General features: G+C 44.7%; 1 protein-coding gene across 2 annotated transcripts in view; it reads right to left on the bottom strand.

Annotated features, from left to right (window-relative positions):
• CNOT9 (CCR4-NOT transcription complex subunit 9) overlaps positions 1-17,791 on the bottom strand; it is a 118,154-nt gene that overhangs the window by 50,185 nt on the left and 50,178 nt on the right. For both annotated transcript variants that reach the window (XM_029605053.1, XM_029605052.1), the window contains exon 5: positions 9,428-9,537. In XM_029605053.1, the coding sequence (XP_029460913.1) occupies positions 9,428-9,537 (110 nt within the window). The remainder of the gene's footprint in view (positions 1-9,427; positions 9,538-17,791) is intronic.

Here is a 17,791-nt window from a genome sequence, read left to right on the forward strand (position 1 = left end):
GGACATCATTTACTATCCCGTCTTTTTAGTTTTCTTAAGAGCCCCCCATGCGTGACTTTGTTGAGCACCTTCTGAAAATCCAAATACACCACATCTACTGGTTCATCTCTGTCCACATGATTATTCGCCCCTTCAAAAAAATGTTGGAGATTTCTGAGGCAAGACTTCCCTTGGGTAAATCCATGCTGGCTGTACCCCATCAAACCCTATCTAAACTATTCTAAAGATCAAAATCACAGAGCATATAGAAAAACATGGTTTAATGGAACACAGTCAGCATGGATTTACTTAAGGAAAAGGGTAAACAGTGGAGTGCCTCAGGGATCTGTACTTGGACTGATGCTTTTCTATACACACACACACACACACACACACACACACACACACACACACATATATATATATATAAATGATCTGGAAAGGAATACGAGTGAGGTTATCAAATTTGCAGATGATACAAAATTATTCAGAGTAGTTAAATCACAAGCGGATTGTAATAAATTGCAGGAGGACCTTGCAAGACTAAGGCCTACATTTTCTAAAACACTGTGGCGTCGTGAATCGTGCAGTGCAGGGGGGCAACGTGGGGGCCGGCTTTCACACCCAATAGCACCATCATAAAAGGTGGTGCTACTGAGCGCAAAATGGGCAGCAAAAAGGATCCTTACCTTTTCGCCGTCCACGCTGTCTTCGCGGCGTCCACCCCGACTCCTCCTCTTCCGGGGCAGATGCCGCCCCTTTTTAGCTATCGCATGTGAAAAGGGACTTTTCGCGTGTGCAACATCCCTTTTTGCGTGTGCTAACTTTAAAAAAAAAGACACCCTAAGATTGGCCATCTAAATGGCAGATGAAATTTATTGTGGACAAGTCAAGGTGTTGCATATAGGGAAAAATAATTCATGCTGTAGTTACACGATGTTAGGTTCCATATTAGGAGCTACCACCCAGGAAAAAGATCTAGGCATCATAGTGGATAATACTTTAAAATCGTCGGCTCAGTGTGCTGCAGCAGTCAAAAAAGCAAATAGAATGTTAGGAATTATTAGGAAGGGAATGGTTAATAGAACGGAAAATGTCATAATGCCTCTGTATCGCTCCATGATGAGACCGCACCTTGAATACTGTGTACAATTCTGGTCGCCAGTTATGATGGAGAAGAAACAGGGAATGGAGATTAAAATGATAGAGGAGCTGTTCCATCTTCTTTATGAGGAAAGTCTAAAAAGAGGTTAGGGTTGTTCAGCTTGGAGAAGAGACAGGTGAGGGGGGATAATGTAGAGATCTACAAAATCATGAGAGTCTAGAATGGGTAAATGTGAATCGGTTATTTACTCTTTCAGATAATAGAAAGGATTAGGTGGCACTCCATGAAGTTATCAAGTTGCACATTTAAAACTAATCTGAGAAAATTCTCTCACTCAACGCACAATTAAGGTCTGGAATTTGTTTCCAGAGGATGTGGTTAGTGCAGTTAGAGTACCTGGGTTTAAAAAAAAGGTTTGGATAATTCCATTAACTGCTATTAATCAAGTTGACTTAGGGAATAGAAAGGAAAATTAGTTCTTACCTGATAATTTTCGTTCCTGTAGTACCACGGATCAGTCCAGACAGTGGGTTGAGCCTCCTTTCCAGCAGGTGGAAACAGACTAAAACTTGAAGGATGCCCTATATCAGGACAGAGCCTATCCTCTAACCCTTCAGTATAACGCATGTCAAAGCAGAAAAAGAAGAAAACCAAAGTAGGATCAAGCAAGCAACCAGAAAGTTCAATAGAGCAACTGTGGAACAATGTAAATTACATGGCCTAACTAACCGCTCTTGCATATCTTGGTACTTGGACAACCAAAGCTTCTGGTGTATTTGCTCAGTATTTAAGCACAAAAATGATGTCTTCAAATCTGCAACCTGCAAGAACAAGCTTCGAGAGGACAGAAAAAGAGACAAACGGGGAAGGGCGTCTGGACTGATCCGTGGTACTACAGGAACGAAAATTAACAGGTAAGAACTAATTTTCCTTTCCCTGTACGTACCCAGATCAGTCCAGACAGTGGGATGTACCAAAGCTTCCCTAAACCGGGTGGGACCGAGACAGTTCCGCTCGAAGCGCTTGAAACCTAAAAGAACCAAAAAGTGGAGCTTGCACATCCAGGCGGTAGCGGCGATCAAAAATATGCAAGGACGTCCAAGTGGCAGCACTGCAGAACTCCAACGAAGAGACCGAGTGAATGTTCGCCCAGAAAGTAGCTCGAGAAGGCAGAGAATGAGCCTGTTGGCCCTCGGGAACTGCCCGACCTTGACGAGAGAGTCCGAGGAGGTCGCTTCCGTCAAACACCGCGCAATAGTGGTCAGAGGAGCCGGCTTACCCTGATTGGGCCCACTCCAGAGGACAATAAGATGGTCCGAGACAGAAGTCCTTGGCAACCTGAAGGTAGCGAAGTAGGACTCGTATGGCATCAAGTTTACGGAGATCGTTCCCAGGCGAAGGGGAAACGCAGGGAGTTCCGCCAACTGGTGGACATGGAGGTTATGGAGGTTAGAAGAACCATCACTGAGAAGGAAGGACCTGTCATGAGGAATACCCCGGAATCGGAAAATCACAAAAAAGGTTCCCGACAGGACAGCGCTTGTATCTCCGAGATTGTATGAGCAGAGAAGATAGAGACTGGAAAGACAGCCTTAAGGTTAAGAGCTATCAAGGTAGGTCGATGGAGAGTTTTGAACGGAGCCACACAGAGGGCCCGAGAGACAGATTAAAATGCTATGACGAGCAAGCGGCCGAGAAGGTGGACGTAGATGCTTGACTCCCTTCAAGCATCAAATCACAGCCGGGTGGCCCGCTTAGTGACTACCATCCACCCGACCCAAGGGAGAGAGCCGAGAGGAAAGACCTGTACGCGACGAGAAAGAAGGAAAAACCCTCGAAAAACCCTCTGGGAGAAGAGGGGACGAACAAGATCGGGACGGAGTATGTTGAGAAACTCAAATACGCACAAACAGACTCAAACATGTTCCAGGGAGTCGCCCGTTTCCGGGCCCGCAACAAGAGGGATATGACCGTCCCCTAATAGCCCTTGTGCCTTAGACGTCGCCGTTCCAAAGCCAGGCTGGTAGCCAGAAGCAATTGACCTGGTCGAAAAATACAGGTCCCTGACGAGGGAGCCGAGGAAGATGGCGTAGCCGCAGAGGTCTGCCCGGCACTAGGTTGAGAAAGAAGCATGAAACTAAGGTCTGCGCGGCCACTCTGTAGCACCAGGGCCACGGGACCCCGGTGGGGTTCTATTCTTCTGAGAGCTTTCCCGACCAGGGGCCAGAGGGGGAGCATGTACAGGGGGACGACCGTCGACCAAGGGGGAGCCATAGTATCTACGCCCTCCGAGCCGTGTGCCCTCCAGCGGCAGAAAAACCAATTGGCCTCGGCATTGCAAAGGGTCGCCATGAGGTCCAGGTGGAAGGGGACCACCTGTCGACGATGAGGTGCATGGCCACGTGAGCAAGTTTCCAGTCCCCCGGATCGAGCGACGGCAGACTGAGAAAAATTGGCCTGAATATTCCCCGTGCCCGCGATGTAGAAGGCCGGCGGGCACTGGAGATGTCGCTCTGCCTCGGTGAAGAAACGGCTGGTTTCCAGGGCATCAGTAGAATGCGGGCGCCTTTTGGGTGGTTGACGTAAGCCACTATGGTGGATTTGGCGGACAAGACCCGTATCGCCTTGGCATGGATGAGGGCGAGAAACTTCAGAAAAGCTAGGACCACCGGCTGAGCCTCCAAGCGAAGGATGTGCCAGCGAGACTGGGCTGCTGGCCAGATCCCCTGGATGTGCTGGGAGAGGCAGACTGCACCCCAGCACGAGAGACTGGTAGCTGTGGTTACTATCGGCCACGGAGGGAGTTGGAGAGGAATTCCAGGTAGCAAAAAAGGAAGGGAAAACCCCCACTGTAAGGCGGCAACGGTAGAGCCCAAAAACGGTAGGACTGTGTGAAACAGTGCCGCCACTGGCTACCAGTGGGATAGCACCGTCGACTGGAACGGGCACATAGGAGCAAGGGCCCAAGGACCGAGGTTGATGGCAGGATCCAAGGAGTCCGAGACACTACAGGTAGGCAGAAGCCGTCGGAGAAGGCAGCAAGATACGATCCTGAGACTGGTGATCAACTTGAGAGCCTGCAAGCGCAGGGCAAGAGGACCCTGCCCACCGGGTGTCGAAGTGGGCTCTCAGGAACCCGAAATCCTGGAAGGGCTGAAGGTTGCTCTTGGAGAAGCCAGCACTCCCCCGAGAGACGCGGGAAGAGCTAACACGCGATCCACCGCCTGCCGGCAAGGGGCCACCAACGTGGTCCGGACGAGTCAGACAGCCAGGTAGGGGAAAACAAGGATACCTTCCCGGCGGGGAGCTGCCGCCACCACCACCATGACTTCGGCGGAGGTGCGAATTGCCGTCGCAATATCAAAAGGAAGGTCCCTGAACTGAAAGTCTAAGCGAACGCGAAGAGACTATGGTAGCCGCGATGAACCGGAAAATGGGAGACTCCGCAGTCAAAACGAGTGAGGCGAGGAACTCTCTGGGGCAAGAACGACACGAGGAACCCTCGCCAAGTTGCCATGTGGAAAAGAAAAACAGAGATCTTAAAAGCCCGGTTGACTCATTTAAGGTCGGAGAATGAACGAACACCCGTCCTGTAGGGGAACGACGAAGTAAATAGAAAAACTGGCCTGTGGCAAGCAGTCTGGCAGGAACCGGGATCACCAGACCCAGACACTGGAGGGGGTGTGCTCCGCTGCTTGACACTGGGACCGACCGCACGGGGGAAAAAGGAAAAAGGGACCCCGAGATTCTCGAGCAAAGCGAAAGCATACCAAACTCCAAGGACGTCGAAGACCCAGTGGTCTGACATGATTGTGACCCAATCCACGAACAACAGGGAAAGAGACCGCCTAGGAAAGGGCCGAGGAACGAGTCCAGCGAACTTCATTGTGTGGTAGGCAGGAGGATGGAGTGCGTGGGCTGGTCCCCGTGAGAGGGACGGCACCCACGAGAAGGCTGCGACCAAGCCTGCAAATAAGAGGAAAACCCCTGGAGGAGTCGCCCTGCTCGTGTGGGGTATACCGTTGCCGGCCTCGAAAATGCGTACGAGAGGGACGGGATGATTGCGGACGGTCCTCCTGAAGCTTATGGACCTTACCTTCCCCTAAGAATCCATAGCTTCTCAAGGTCTTTGCCAAAGAGCAGCTTACCTTTGAACGGCAACGTGCCCCACCGGGATCTGGAGGACGGAGCGGCCGACCAATGGCATAGCCAGAGGAGCCGACTGACGGACATCGCCGAAGCCGTCACTGTTGTCCGGACACGGAGAAGGTAGAATGCGCAGCCTCTGTCATCTGGACGCGGAGAATGTCGTATGCGCAGCGTCTGCCCATGGGAGGTCCCGGGTGCAGAGCAACTGCTAAACTCACCTGAGACCTGGCCGCAGCATGAGACTGCTGCAAATAGCCGCACGCACCCCTAGCACCAGAACATCGAAAGTGCGCTTCACACAAGACTCGAGTATGCGGACCTGGTCAGCTTGGAGCCGGGAAAAAACCTCCGGTATCGTGCCCGCAGAAAGTAGTCCACAGGGGGACTATAATGTGGTTTTTTTTATCTAAGCATACCTCCGGGTGGGGAAGCTTGTCCAGGGCACGACCCGCCTGCCATTCCCACAGGCGCAGCAACTTGTGCACGGGAGGAAGGGGAAGGCACTTGCCGAATCCCTAATTCCCGCCAGGACCGGGTCCATATCCATAGGCAAGAAGCCGTAAGGGTGCCCCCATAAGACCCTGGGGACGTCCCTCCCTAGGGGTGAAAGGTATTCTTCTCATCTGGATTGGAGGCAGGATTCAGGGTACCGGAGCCACCAGGAGGCCGGGGCACCCAGGGACCACCTGCTTCCCAAGGAACCCCGGGGGCTCCGCAGCAGACTAAACATCAACGGTGCGGAGAAAAAATTCTTTTTTTTTTTTTTTAAATAGCTATTTATCTATTTATTTTGTTGGGGGGGTCAAGGGGGGGCCTTCCCCCTCCTCCTGCTGGCTAACTAAAGAAGATCTGCGCAGGAGGAGGTCACACAAGGGAAAAAAACGAGCTCTAGAAGTCCCGGGTGGGGGAGGGGGAGGCGAGGGGGTGTTAGGGAACCCATCCTGGGGGGCCAGGGGGCTGAACTCGAGGGGTAGCTACAAAAAAAAAAAAAAAAAAAAAAAAAAAAAAATCGCCCCCCCCCAGCCCCAGGGAGCTCCGAAAACAGAGCAGATAAAAAATTCAAAATGGCGGCCGTTCCCGGCCTTCCCGACCCGGGAAAGGCCTGTCCAAGCTGTGGGGAGTTGATCCCCGGGCTAAATTTGCCTGCCCTGCCGAGGGGGGACTTTCCCCACCCGGCAGGGAGGCACAGAAGAAGCCCCTGCACAAAAAATTCGAAGAGAGCTGCAGAGAAAAAGACAGGCTGTCTGCTGCAGCAAGAGAGAGCCGCACTGAAGAAAAAAAGCTGCAGAGAAAAAAATTTGATTGACAGCCTGGAGGCCCGGAGTGAAGCAGGGGGGGATCCTGCTGACTCCTGCCTGTCTGGCTGCCGGTACAAGCCCAGGTGAGGAACAAAAGGAAAAATATTGGTCCGCTGCTGTAGGTAAGAATTAAAAGTACTGGAAATACTTTTAAACTTAACCTGTGTCTGGGTCTCTGGAAACTTTTTTTTTTTTTTTTTTAAACTGAGCACAGCAGCATAAATGTAAGACCCTTCGGCAGCCAGGGGAGGGGGGGGGGGGGGGGGGGAGGGGGAGACGAGACCCGGAGAGCCCCGGTCCCCACACCTGGAAGCGATAACGGACACAGGCTATGCACTGCACAAGGGGCCAAGCCCCCCTGAGCCCGGCAAGAGCCAGAAGACAGAGCCGTCTCCTGAAGAAACATTCTGCAGACTTTCTAACTAACCTGCCAATGTTATTAAAACAGGAAGAACAAATCACAAAATCCCTAAGGAATAAGTACTTGCTTGATCCGTAAGGAAAAGAAGAAGGAAAAGGCTGACCAGCCTAGAGCAGAGAACGAAGGGTGAGCTGCTGCACCTGCTGGAGACAGACGAATACTGAAGGGTTATAGGATAGGCTCTGTCCTGATATAGGGCATCCTTCAAGTTTTAGTCTCTCTCCACCTGCTGGAAAGGAGGCTCAACCCACTGTCTGGACTGATCCGGGTACGTACAGGGAAACTGCTATTACTGGCATCAACAGCATGGGATCTACTTCTGTTTGGGTACTTGCCAGGTACTTGTAGCCTGGATTGGCCACTATTGGAAACAGGATGCTGGGATTGATGGACCCTTGGTATGACCCAGTATGGCAATTTCTTATGTTCGATCCAATGGGTTAAAGCTGAGGGAGAGGGTATGTGAAGGAGTGGCCTTATTAGCCCTCTAACTTGTGCGGGACCAAGCAAGACACCTGTTCTACCTTAAACCCAAAGTGACAGTTCTGTGGACAGGACCCTGCTGGAGCAGGATAAGAGGCTGGGCCTGGCTGGGATTTTGTCAAATGCTTTTTGGAAATCTAGATACACTATAATCAACTGGTTCACCTTTATCCTCGTTTATTTATGCCCTCAAAAAAGCGTAGCAGATTGGTGAGGGAAGACTTCCCTTGGCTAAATCCATGTTGGCCTTGTCCCATTAAACTATGCGTATCTATATGTTCAGCAATTTTCTTTAGGATAGTTTCTATCATTTTGCATAGCACAGATTCAGACTCACTGGTCTGTAGTTTCCTGCATTACCCCTTGATCTCTCTTTAAAAATTGGCAACCTGCCAGTCTCCAGGTACCATAGAGTATTTTAATGATAGTTTACAAATTACTAATAGCACCTCTGCAATTTCATTTTTCTGTTCTTTCAGCACTTTGGGATGTATACCATCTGGTCCAGGTGATTTGTACTCTATAATTTGCCAATTTGCCCTATTACACCTTTCATGTACACTGAGATTTGTTTCAATTCTGCTGAAATCATCACCTTTGAATATCATTTCTGGCTTGAGCCTCTTATATTTTCCTTAGTGATTGAAGCAAAGAATTCATTTAGTCTCTCTGCAATGGCTTTGTCATCCCTAAGTGCTCCTTTAACCTCTTGATCATTTAATTGTCCAACTGACTCCCCTGCAGACTTTTTACTTTGAATGTACCTGAAAAACGTTTGTACTATGAGTTTTTGTTTCCAATGGAAGCTTTTTTTTCAATTTCTCTCTTCTTTATCAATGCTTTGCAGAACATAGAAGCTGGTGAATACCTTTTTCCACATTCATAAAAAGCTGAGGATAGCTCACAGAACCTTCCTCCTTTTGAAGAAAACTCTTCAGCTTTTGCAGGCAGTCATGGATATACTGTCTATAGTGAACTCTGCACATAATGCCCACATATTTAAAAAAATATTTTCCATTTGTTTACCTTCCAATATTTTTTTTCAAAATATATGGGATCTCATTTTCAAACTGCTTTTATATGGCATAAAACTGCCGTTTCCAATTTTGTGCTATCGGATTTTTGCTATTTAAAGAAAAATGCTACAAAACTGTTATTGATGTTTTGTAGAGTTCATCCTTTCAAAACATATGCAATATGAGTACTATATAACTATACCAGTCCCGGAGTGCCACAAACAGATCATGTTTTCAGGATGTCCACAATGAATCCACAAGCTATATTTGCATGTACTGTCTCCACTGTAAGCAAATCTTTCTGTGTATTCATTATGCATGTCCTGAAAACCAGGCCCATTTGTGGTTCTTGAGGACTGGAGTTGACTAGCCACTGAAAAAGTTAAAGAATCACTCAGTAGTAAAACGTAGTTGTCAATCACTGCTTGCCAACTACAGGTCCCAAGCAATTTGAAAAAAAGACATACAGTGAGTGCCAAGGAAAGAGACCCAAACAGCAGCACTTAAAACACAGAGGACCTTATGTTCAAAAAATGCTTTGACAGACAAGAATGGGTAAAAACCATTAAATTAACAGAACCTTATTTTCAAGAGAAGGTTTAGTACATCAGATAAGCAAAATGCCAGCAAAAGGGAACACTTATTTTAAAAAAGAAAAAAACATTCATCACATCAGTTTCCTCACATTTTGAACTTACAGGAAATACTATAAAATCAGACAAAATAATATCACCACTAAATTTTAGCTGGGTAAACTAAGACTACCTAGCAAGGATACAAAGAACATGAAGCAGAACTAAAAATGAATTCTGATCAAAGACAATACACAGCTGTTTTCTCTCACCACAACCCCCTCCCCTGACCTCTGCATGTGGCACCATGCTCTCCACTTGATTTCCTACACAAAGCATAACACTCTGATGCGGAGGAAAGATGGCCAACTGAGCTCAAGGGGAAATAAAACCAAAATAAATACCGTTTTGGAAAGCTCACTTCCTGACTCCATGATGCGTAAGCAGAGTGGGATAATTTCTGTGGTAAGCAGAAAGTTGATTACTTCTTGCTCATCTGTCTTCACCAGTGCCCCTTAAAAGGAACAATTACATTTAAAAAAATAAATAAAGATTTCAGTTTTAATGACTGGGAGTAATTTTCCAATATTCAATGGTATTGAGCACTTAGCTCTGAGTCATCAAGAAAGATGATTTCCAAGCCTTGTGAATATTCATGTCGACAAGGCTAAGGAACAGGCAGCAATCCTACCTTTCAAAGAAGACAAAGGAAGCAATACTGAGTTATTTTAGAGCACTCTCAGCATGCAGAGTGCAGGTCACACCACAGTTCCAGTATCAGAAAACCTACAAGCCCAAAATCAGTTTAACAGAGGGGTAGCAACCACTTTCTGACTATGTGCAGTTGCAGGGCCTTGTAAAAAAGTCATCAGAACCTTGTACATTTTTCACATTCTGCTGTGTCAAAAAAATACAAGTTAAAACATATTGAAGTAGGTTTGTTTTACACAACTTTCATAGTGAAAGAACAATTACAGAAATATTCCAAAATGAATAAAAAGCCACAAAGTCTTGACTGCACAAGTCAGAGCAAACCCCAATTAGCTCAGATTTAAAAAAAACTTGCCTTAACAAGGTCCATAACAAGTTCAATAGAGCCCACCTGTGTCCAATAGTAGCTGAACTAATTCAAATATTCCTAGATAAAGAATCAAGTTGTTTCTGTTTGAAGTGAATTTGAGCAAAGATCAGAACATGCCAAAACAAGAAGCTGCTGAAAGAACTCCGGGACATTATTCAAAAAGGAGATATTGGGGGAAAAGCTGTAATTAAATTTAATTGGTGCTTGAGTATCCCTTGGGGCACCGTCAGATCCATCATTAAGAACATAAGAACTGCCAAACAGGGTCAGACCTCAACAATCCTGGTATCCTGTTTCAAAAAGTGGTCAGTTCATACCAGAAGCCTTCGGGAGTATCCTAAATAGTACATAGACTGCATCATGCTTATGCCCAGAGATAAGAAACAGCTTTCTTCAAGGATACCTGATTAATAACTATTTATGGACTTTTTTTTGTCAGGAACTTGTACAAACTTTTCTTTAATACCAGCTATGCTGCCTGCCTTTACCACATCCTCCTGCAAAAAATTCTAGAACTTAATTGTGGGTTAAGAGTAAAATATTTTATTTAATTTGCTTTAAATGTGCTACTTAGTAACTTCATGGAGGTTCCCCATGTCTTTATTTTTTTTTTTTGAAAGAGTAAAACAACTGACTTGCATTTACCTATTCCATTCCACTCATGATTTTATAGACCTCATTCATCTCAGCCAAGTCTTCTCCAAGCTGAAGAGCCTCAACTTCTTTAGCCTTTTTTTTTTTTTAGAAGGAAATAGATCCATTTCCTTTATCATTTTAGTTGACTGGCTCTAAACCTTTTCCTATATCATTTTTGAGATGTGGCAACTAGAACTGCGAACAGTACTCTAGATCAGGGGTCCCCAAACCTGTCCTGGAGGGCCACCATATCCTGGAGGGTATGCATATCCTCAATGAATATGCATGAGAGAAAATTTGCATGCACTGCCTCCATAACATGTAAATTTTCTCTCATGCATATTCATTGAGGATATCCCAAAAACCCGGCTGGCTGGTGGCCCTCCAGGACAGGTTTGGGGACCCCTGATGTAGATGATGTCACACCATGGAGCAATAGAGGCATTATGATATTCTGTTTTATTCTACATTTCTTTCTTAATTCCTAACATTTTCTTTGCTTTTTTTTTTTTACCATAATCACACACTGAATGAGGATTTCATCATATTGTACACGATGATGCCTAGTTTCCTGAGTGGTGACTCCTAGCATGGAACCTAACATTGTGTAACTGTTTGGACTACTTTCCCCTCTGTGCATCACTTTGCACTTGTCTAGCCTCCTGCAATTTAACAACTTACAATAGTTTTGTATTATCTGTAAATCTGATCACCTCACGTGTTGCTACCTTTTCCAGCTCATTTATAAATAAATATACTAGTAGTAAAAGCTTGTTCAAGGATGGGAAGATAGTGTAAAGTGTAATTTAGATGGGTGGTAGTAGAGAGTGCAGGTAGAGCTTTGGTGTACTGTGCAGTATTAGAGAGAGGAGTGGACAATTGAGACAGAGATAAAAGCTGGAGAGAGTACTGCTGTTGCATAAACCCCCCCCCCCCCCCAGTACGTCACTGGATTATCCCACTAATATAATTTTTGTACCATTTTGTAGGGCATTCAATTTGGAATTTAAAAGTACTTTACACATTAAATTAATTTATGGCCGGAATGTATGATAGCGAAACAGTGTCAGATTTACCGTATTAAGTGTATTGCATTTCATGAGGTGCGTAATGCTGGAGCAAACTTTATTACAAAAAAGTGGACTGCTGAAAGATTAGGTCAAAGCGAAAGCTGGGTTCAGAGGAAATGGGCAAGACTGCTGACAAGTGTTTTATGGAATTTGGTGACAGTCTATTGCTAGAATTGTCTCAAAGCCAAATCATTATTGAAAAATCCCGAAACGAGCAGAAAAAAAGCTGTTACCAGGTGGTACAAAGATTTTGGATGAGAGGAGGAAAAAAGTTGATAGAGGAACAGTTTATTGCTATCAAGTCAGGGTTAGAATCCAGGCGTTTCATGTTATTTCAAACCATTGAAAACCAAAATCCATATCCAAGATGGGCTTTGGCTGGTGAATTGGTTACAAAATTAGAATGAAGATTTCCTTCATTTAACATCTTCTGACAAATTTTTCATTTGGTCAATCTGAAAACTGAATCCATATCCAAGACCGGATCTGGCTGGTGAATTGATTACGAAAATGGAATGAAGAAGATTTCCTTCATTTAGCGCCTTCCGACAAATTTTTCATTTGGTCCATTCAAAAAACAAATTTCCAAAATGATCGAGTTTGGTCAGAAACTTTGAATGAAATTAGCGACGAAGGTATTGATCACTAAATTGTCAGAAATCCTGCTTGCATTGGTCTTTTTGTCATGTTCACAATCAAAGAATGTGGGGAATCTTGGGATGGAGCCGATTTTAGCCAAAAATGTTGCCCCATTTTTGAGAGATCTGGAAAATGTTTTGCTAGTAGGCAAAGCTACTTTTGTCCATAGGGCGCCATGCATGCCAGCCAACGCCATGCAACATCTGCTTAAAGAAAATGGCATTGATTTTTGGGATAACTTCGTTTGGCCAGGGAACTCTTCAGACTTGAACACTGCTGAAAATCCGGTGTCATTAAGGATGAGGTGGAGAGTTTAATGTTTAAGGAAAACAGTCAGAGACATTGTGCCACAAACTGTATTGGAGTTTGGAAAATGATTTCAAAATTGGTTGTGTTCATACCCAACTCATTTTAAAGCTGTTTTGTAAGATAATGGTGGGTACACCAATTTATTACATGTTCAATTCTGTTTTGAATGCTGATTAAAATGGTATATTGCATGTTTTTATCAAATTTCTGGTTAGGAGGCAAAGGTTATGCAACAGGTTGGTACAGTCAGAGAGAGGGGCGGACCTCAATTTCCATATGTGGTAGAAGAGAGTGGGTTGGACAATACAGAGAGAGGCAGAGCTTGATTTCCATACCAGAGATGCAAGCATGGGGCAACTTTCCTCTTTATTACAGTTAGATTAAAAGTATCAGTCCCTGTACAGATCCATGGGCCACTCCATTCTTTACCTTCCTTCATTGAGAAAAATGACATTTAGTCCTACTGTTTCCTGTCTTTTAACCAATTTGCAATCCACAATAAGACACTGCCTCCTATCCTATGACTTTTTAAAATTCTCAGGAGACTCTTGAAAGAGACTTTGTCAAATACCTTCTGAAACCCCAAAAAACTGTTTGGTGAGGCAAGCCTTCCCTTGAGTAAATCCATGTTGGCTTTGTCCCATGGCACAAGGCTAGAAGGCTCATTTGCATACTGTCCCAGTAGCTCCCAGGAAAGGACTCCAGAGGTTACCACAAGTGATTCAGGTTTTTAGGCTCCACAACCTGTTTCCAGAGGCACCGCACCCCTTGCAGCAGAAGAGCACCCGAAGTGCGCACACCTCAAACTTTCTTATTATAAGTTTACTACAGATTTTATACAGAAGAAACTTAATTTAAAACAGGAGTCTATAAGGTAATTAGGTAGATATAACTAGAATTGTAGTTTTGAGGGCCATTGTCAGAGGAGAAATTACTACTTACCTGATAATTTTCTTTCATTAATGAAGAAAGGTTAATCCACACCAGTGGATTATGCAGCTCTACCAGAAGATGGAGACAGAGCAAAGCTGACGCCACTGTATATATCCCTGCACTGACATCAGTCCACCAGTATTTTCTGCAAAAGCCAACTAAATAATACATGAACGTAACTATTAATAGACAACCATTCAAGCACTCAGTCAATAGAAAAACACTGAGCTCAAACAAGGAGTGTAATATCACTAATCCAGGGACTGGATCGGACACTTACCAGTAATCCCTGGAAATGCAGCCACACAGGAGGACAGCAGCACTGCTTGTTCAGTCGGTCACGCTTAAAATTTTATGTGCACAGATTTTGGGCGCCTGCGCGGGCTGTGGCAAGGTGCACGCACAACCTGTGCGCCCGGCTTTAGTTGAATCGTGTGCTTAGTAAGTAGTGCGTGGCGTTATGCACCTGGTGTGTGCGCCGAATCGACACACACTGCACGTACCGACAATCTATGGAGGGCCCAAAACCGCATGCAAGATGGCGCCGCCACTGCCTTTCATGCGGTGAGTCGACCAAGCCTAAAGCAGGGCCTAGCCCACTGGGGGGCCCACTCAACCCGCTCAGAAGCCCACTTCTCCTTACTCTAACGGGATTGGGAACAACTTTGGTACGGCACACCGAGTGAGGAGACCGGAGGAAGTCTTCCCAAAACCCCTCCCAACCCCTCCCTCTGAATGGGGGGAGGATTTTTTTTTTTGTTTTAAATTTACCAGGGCTCGGCACTTACCAGCTGAGTACAGAGATAGTCTCCGGCTCTGGTAGGGGGCTTTGGCCATCACCACTGCACTCGGCTTCCTGCAGCTACTGCCTTTCAGCTGCTTCAGCAGCAAAGTCCATGCTGGGAACCGGCTACCAGTCCAAAGCACACTTCGGAGGGATCTTGGAAATCACCCAAGGCATTCTCAAATGGAGGAGGGACCTTTAGGTATCACTGCAGGAAAGCAAGGCTCAATCTTTCTCCAATTTAAAAGTAGAATTTTTCTCTTCTAAAAATTAGTGATCCCCATGGGGAACACACATTTTCTATCTGCTGGAGATGGAGAAATACTGAAGGGCTGAGGTCACTGCAGGGGTGTATCTAGGGTGATGTCAGCTTTGAAACCTGTCTCTATCTGCTGGCAGGGGAGCATAACCCACTGGTCCTGAGTCCATCTGGCTACACACTAGGAAAAACAGCAGTTGGGGGTATATTACCTTGTACCTGGCCAGAATGAACACAGACAAATAATGAAATGCTTAAAGAAATTAGGGAGGCTAGAAAAATCAGTAGCATGGTAATAATGGGGGATTTCAAATACCCCAGTACTGACTGGGTGAATGTCACATCAGGACATGCTAGAGATGTAAAGTTCTTGGATGAAATAAATGACTGCTTCAATGGGGCAACTAGTACAAGAACCAACAAGAGGGGAAACTATTTTAAACCTAGTCCTTAGTGAAACAGGATTTGGTTGAGATGCAAGTGTTGGAGCCACTTGGCAATAGTGATCACAAAATTATCTACTCCTGGGGGAATTCTGCGCAAAACCTAAAATTCTGCATACTATATATTGGTCAAAATAACACAATATACTTTACAGTCTTTAAGTAATTGCATTTTAAATTAACACAGAAAAAAGTTATGTGAAGATGCATAATTTTAAATATTTTGAGCAGAATTTCCCTAGAAATTCACCATAAGTGTCCCTTCCACTCTCTCTCCCTACTCCCCAGGCCATTTTGCCTTCTCAGGCCCCAAATCCTCCAGCCAGTCTCTCCACTCCACCTCTAGGCTCAATTTCTTCCAATCTATCTTCTCTCCCCTCACACCAGCTCCCAATCTCTCTCTCTCTCTCTCTCTCACACACACACACACACACCATACACCCCTTCACAATCTCTTCACATAAGCTCCCTATCTCTGGCACCCACACTCTCTCTCACCGGGGTCTTCATGTTCGCCAGGAGCTGGATGCGCTCCGCTCATGGCACACCAGGGCCTTCATCTGCACCATTTTCTGCGCAGTTCGGCAATTCTGTACAAATTCTGCACTCTGCAGTAGCGCAGAATTCCCCCATGACTAATTATAAAACTTGACTTAATAACTGGAAAGAGGACAAATGAAATCTAATGCGATAGCATTTAATTTTCAAAAGGGTGTCTGTTAAAATGAGGAAAACACAAAGGTGCAACTGCAAAGGTTAAGAGTTTAGATAAGGTATGGAAGCTGTTTTAAAATTACCATCTTACCAGATGTATTCTATGCATAAGAAAAAGTGGAAGGAAGACTAAATGATCACAGGCATGGTTAAAAGGAGAGATGAGAGGCTATAATAGCTATTAGAACATCTTTGAAGAAATGGAAAAGGGATCTGAATGAAGAAAACAGGAAACAGCATAAGCACTAGCAAGTTAGATGCAATGCACTGATAAAGAAGGCAAAGAGAATTTGAAAAAACAACTTGCCATGGAAAAAACACATCAAAGACTTCTACAGGAATATTTGAAGTAAAAAGCCTACAAGGGAATTTGTTGGACCATTAGATAATCAAGGGGTAAAAGGGGTATCTAGTGATGACAAAGCCATGGTGGAGAGACTAAATTAAATCTTTACTTCGGTCTTCACTGAAGATGTAAGAGATACCCATGCCAGAAATGATATTCAAAGGTGATGATTTAGAGGAACAAACAAATCTCAGTGAACCTGGAAGATGCACTCAGGCAAACTGAGAAACTAAAGAGTAGCAAATCACCTGGACCAGATGGTATACACCAGAGTCCTGAAAGAACTGAAAAATGAAATTGCAGGTGTGCTATTAATAATTTGTAAGCTCTGATTAAATTAATCTATGGTACCTGAACATAAGAAATTGCCATGTTGGGTCAGACCAAGGGTCCATCAAGCCCAGCATCCTGTTTCCAACAGAGGCCAGAGGCATTGTGTAGCTAAAATTTGGGTTACTATTTCCTAAGTGCTTTATTTTGCACTTGTCTACATTAAATTTCATTTGTCATTTTACATGCCCAGCCTCCCAATTTTGCATGGTCCTCTTGCAATTTCTCACAATCTGCTTGTGATTTAACAACTTTTAATAATTTTGTGTCATTGGCAAATTTGATCACCTCACTTGTTACCATTTCCAGTCGTTTATAAATATATTAAAAAGCAGTGGTCCCAGAACAGGTCCCTGGGGCATTCCACTATTGACCTTTCTCCATTGGGAAAATTTACCATTTAGCCCTACTATCTGTTTTCTATCTTTTAACCAGTTTGCAGTCTACAATTTATTTATTTATTTATTTTAGTTTTTTCTATACCGGCATTCGTGAAAGTGTCACATCATGCCGGTTTACAATAAACAGGGGAGTGATGAAAGGTATAGAGAACGAAGTAAATAACATGTGCTGAACCAAAAAACAGTCACAGTTACAATAAAACAGGGATAAGTACAACTTGGAGCAGAGAAGTGATATGAAAATTAACATAATATATTAATCCAACTTTGACGAGGTACATTTACAAAGATTTGACGAGGTACATTAACAGGAGATTATGGTAATTGCTAGGAATTGTCCATTTGAACTAACTGTAGGATTTATTATGTGAGGGTAGTGATAGGAAGTATTGGTTTTCTGCATATGGGTAGTTATTGGAAGATGGTTGGAGGTGAGTTATGGTTTAATCCGAGTCTGGGAAGGCTTTTTTGAATAGCCACATTTTGAGTCTTTTCCTGAAAGTAGGGAGGCAAGGTTCCTGCCGTAGCTCCGGTGGGATGGAGTTCCAGAGCGGAGGTCCTGCTGTGGAGAAAGCCCTGTCTCTGAAGGTTATATGAAGGGAGGTTTTGGAATGAGGTAGCTGAAGAGATTCCTTATAGTGCTCTCTTATAGGTCTGGAGGATGTGTGTTTTTTGAAAGGGATTGAAGGTTGAGCAGAGAGATTTGTTGGATAGCTTTGTATATTGTGGTGATGGACTTGTATAATATTCTATAATGAATCGGCAGCCAGTGAAGGTCTTTGAGGATTGGGGAAATGTGATCTCTTCTCCTTGTATTTGTAAG

The sequence above is a fragment of the Rhinatrema bivittatum genome, chromosome 6 (genome assembly GCF_901001135.1).
Source record: "Rhinatrema bivittatum chromosome 6, aRhiBiv1.1, whole genome shotgun sequence".
Taxonomy (NCBI): Eukaryota; Metazoa; Chordata; class Amphibia; order Gymnophiona; family Rhinatrematidae; genus Rhinatrema; species Rhinatrema bivittatum.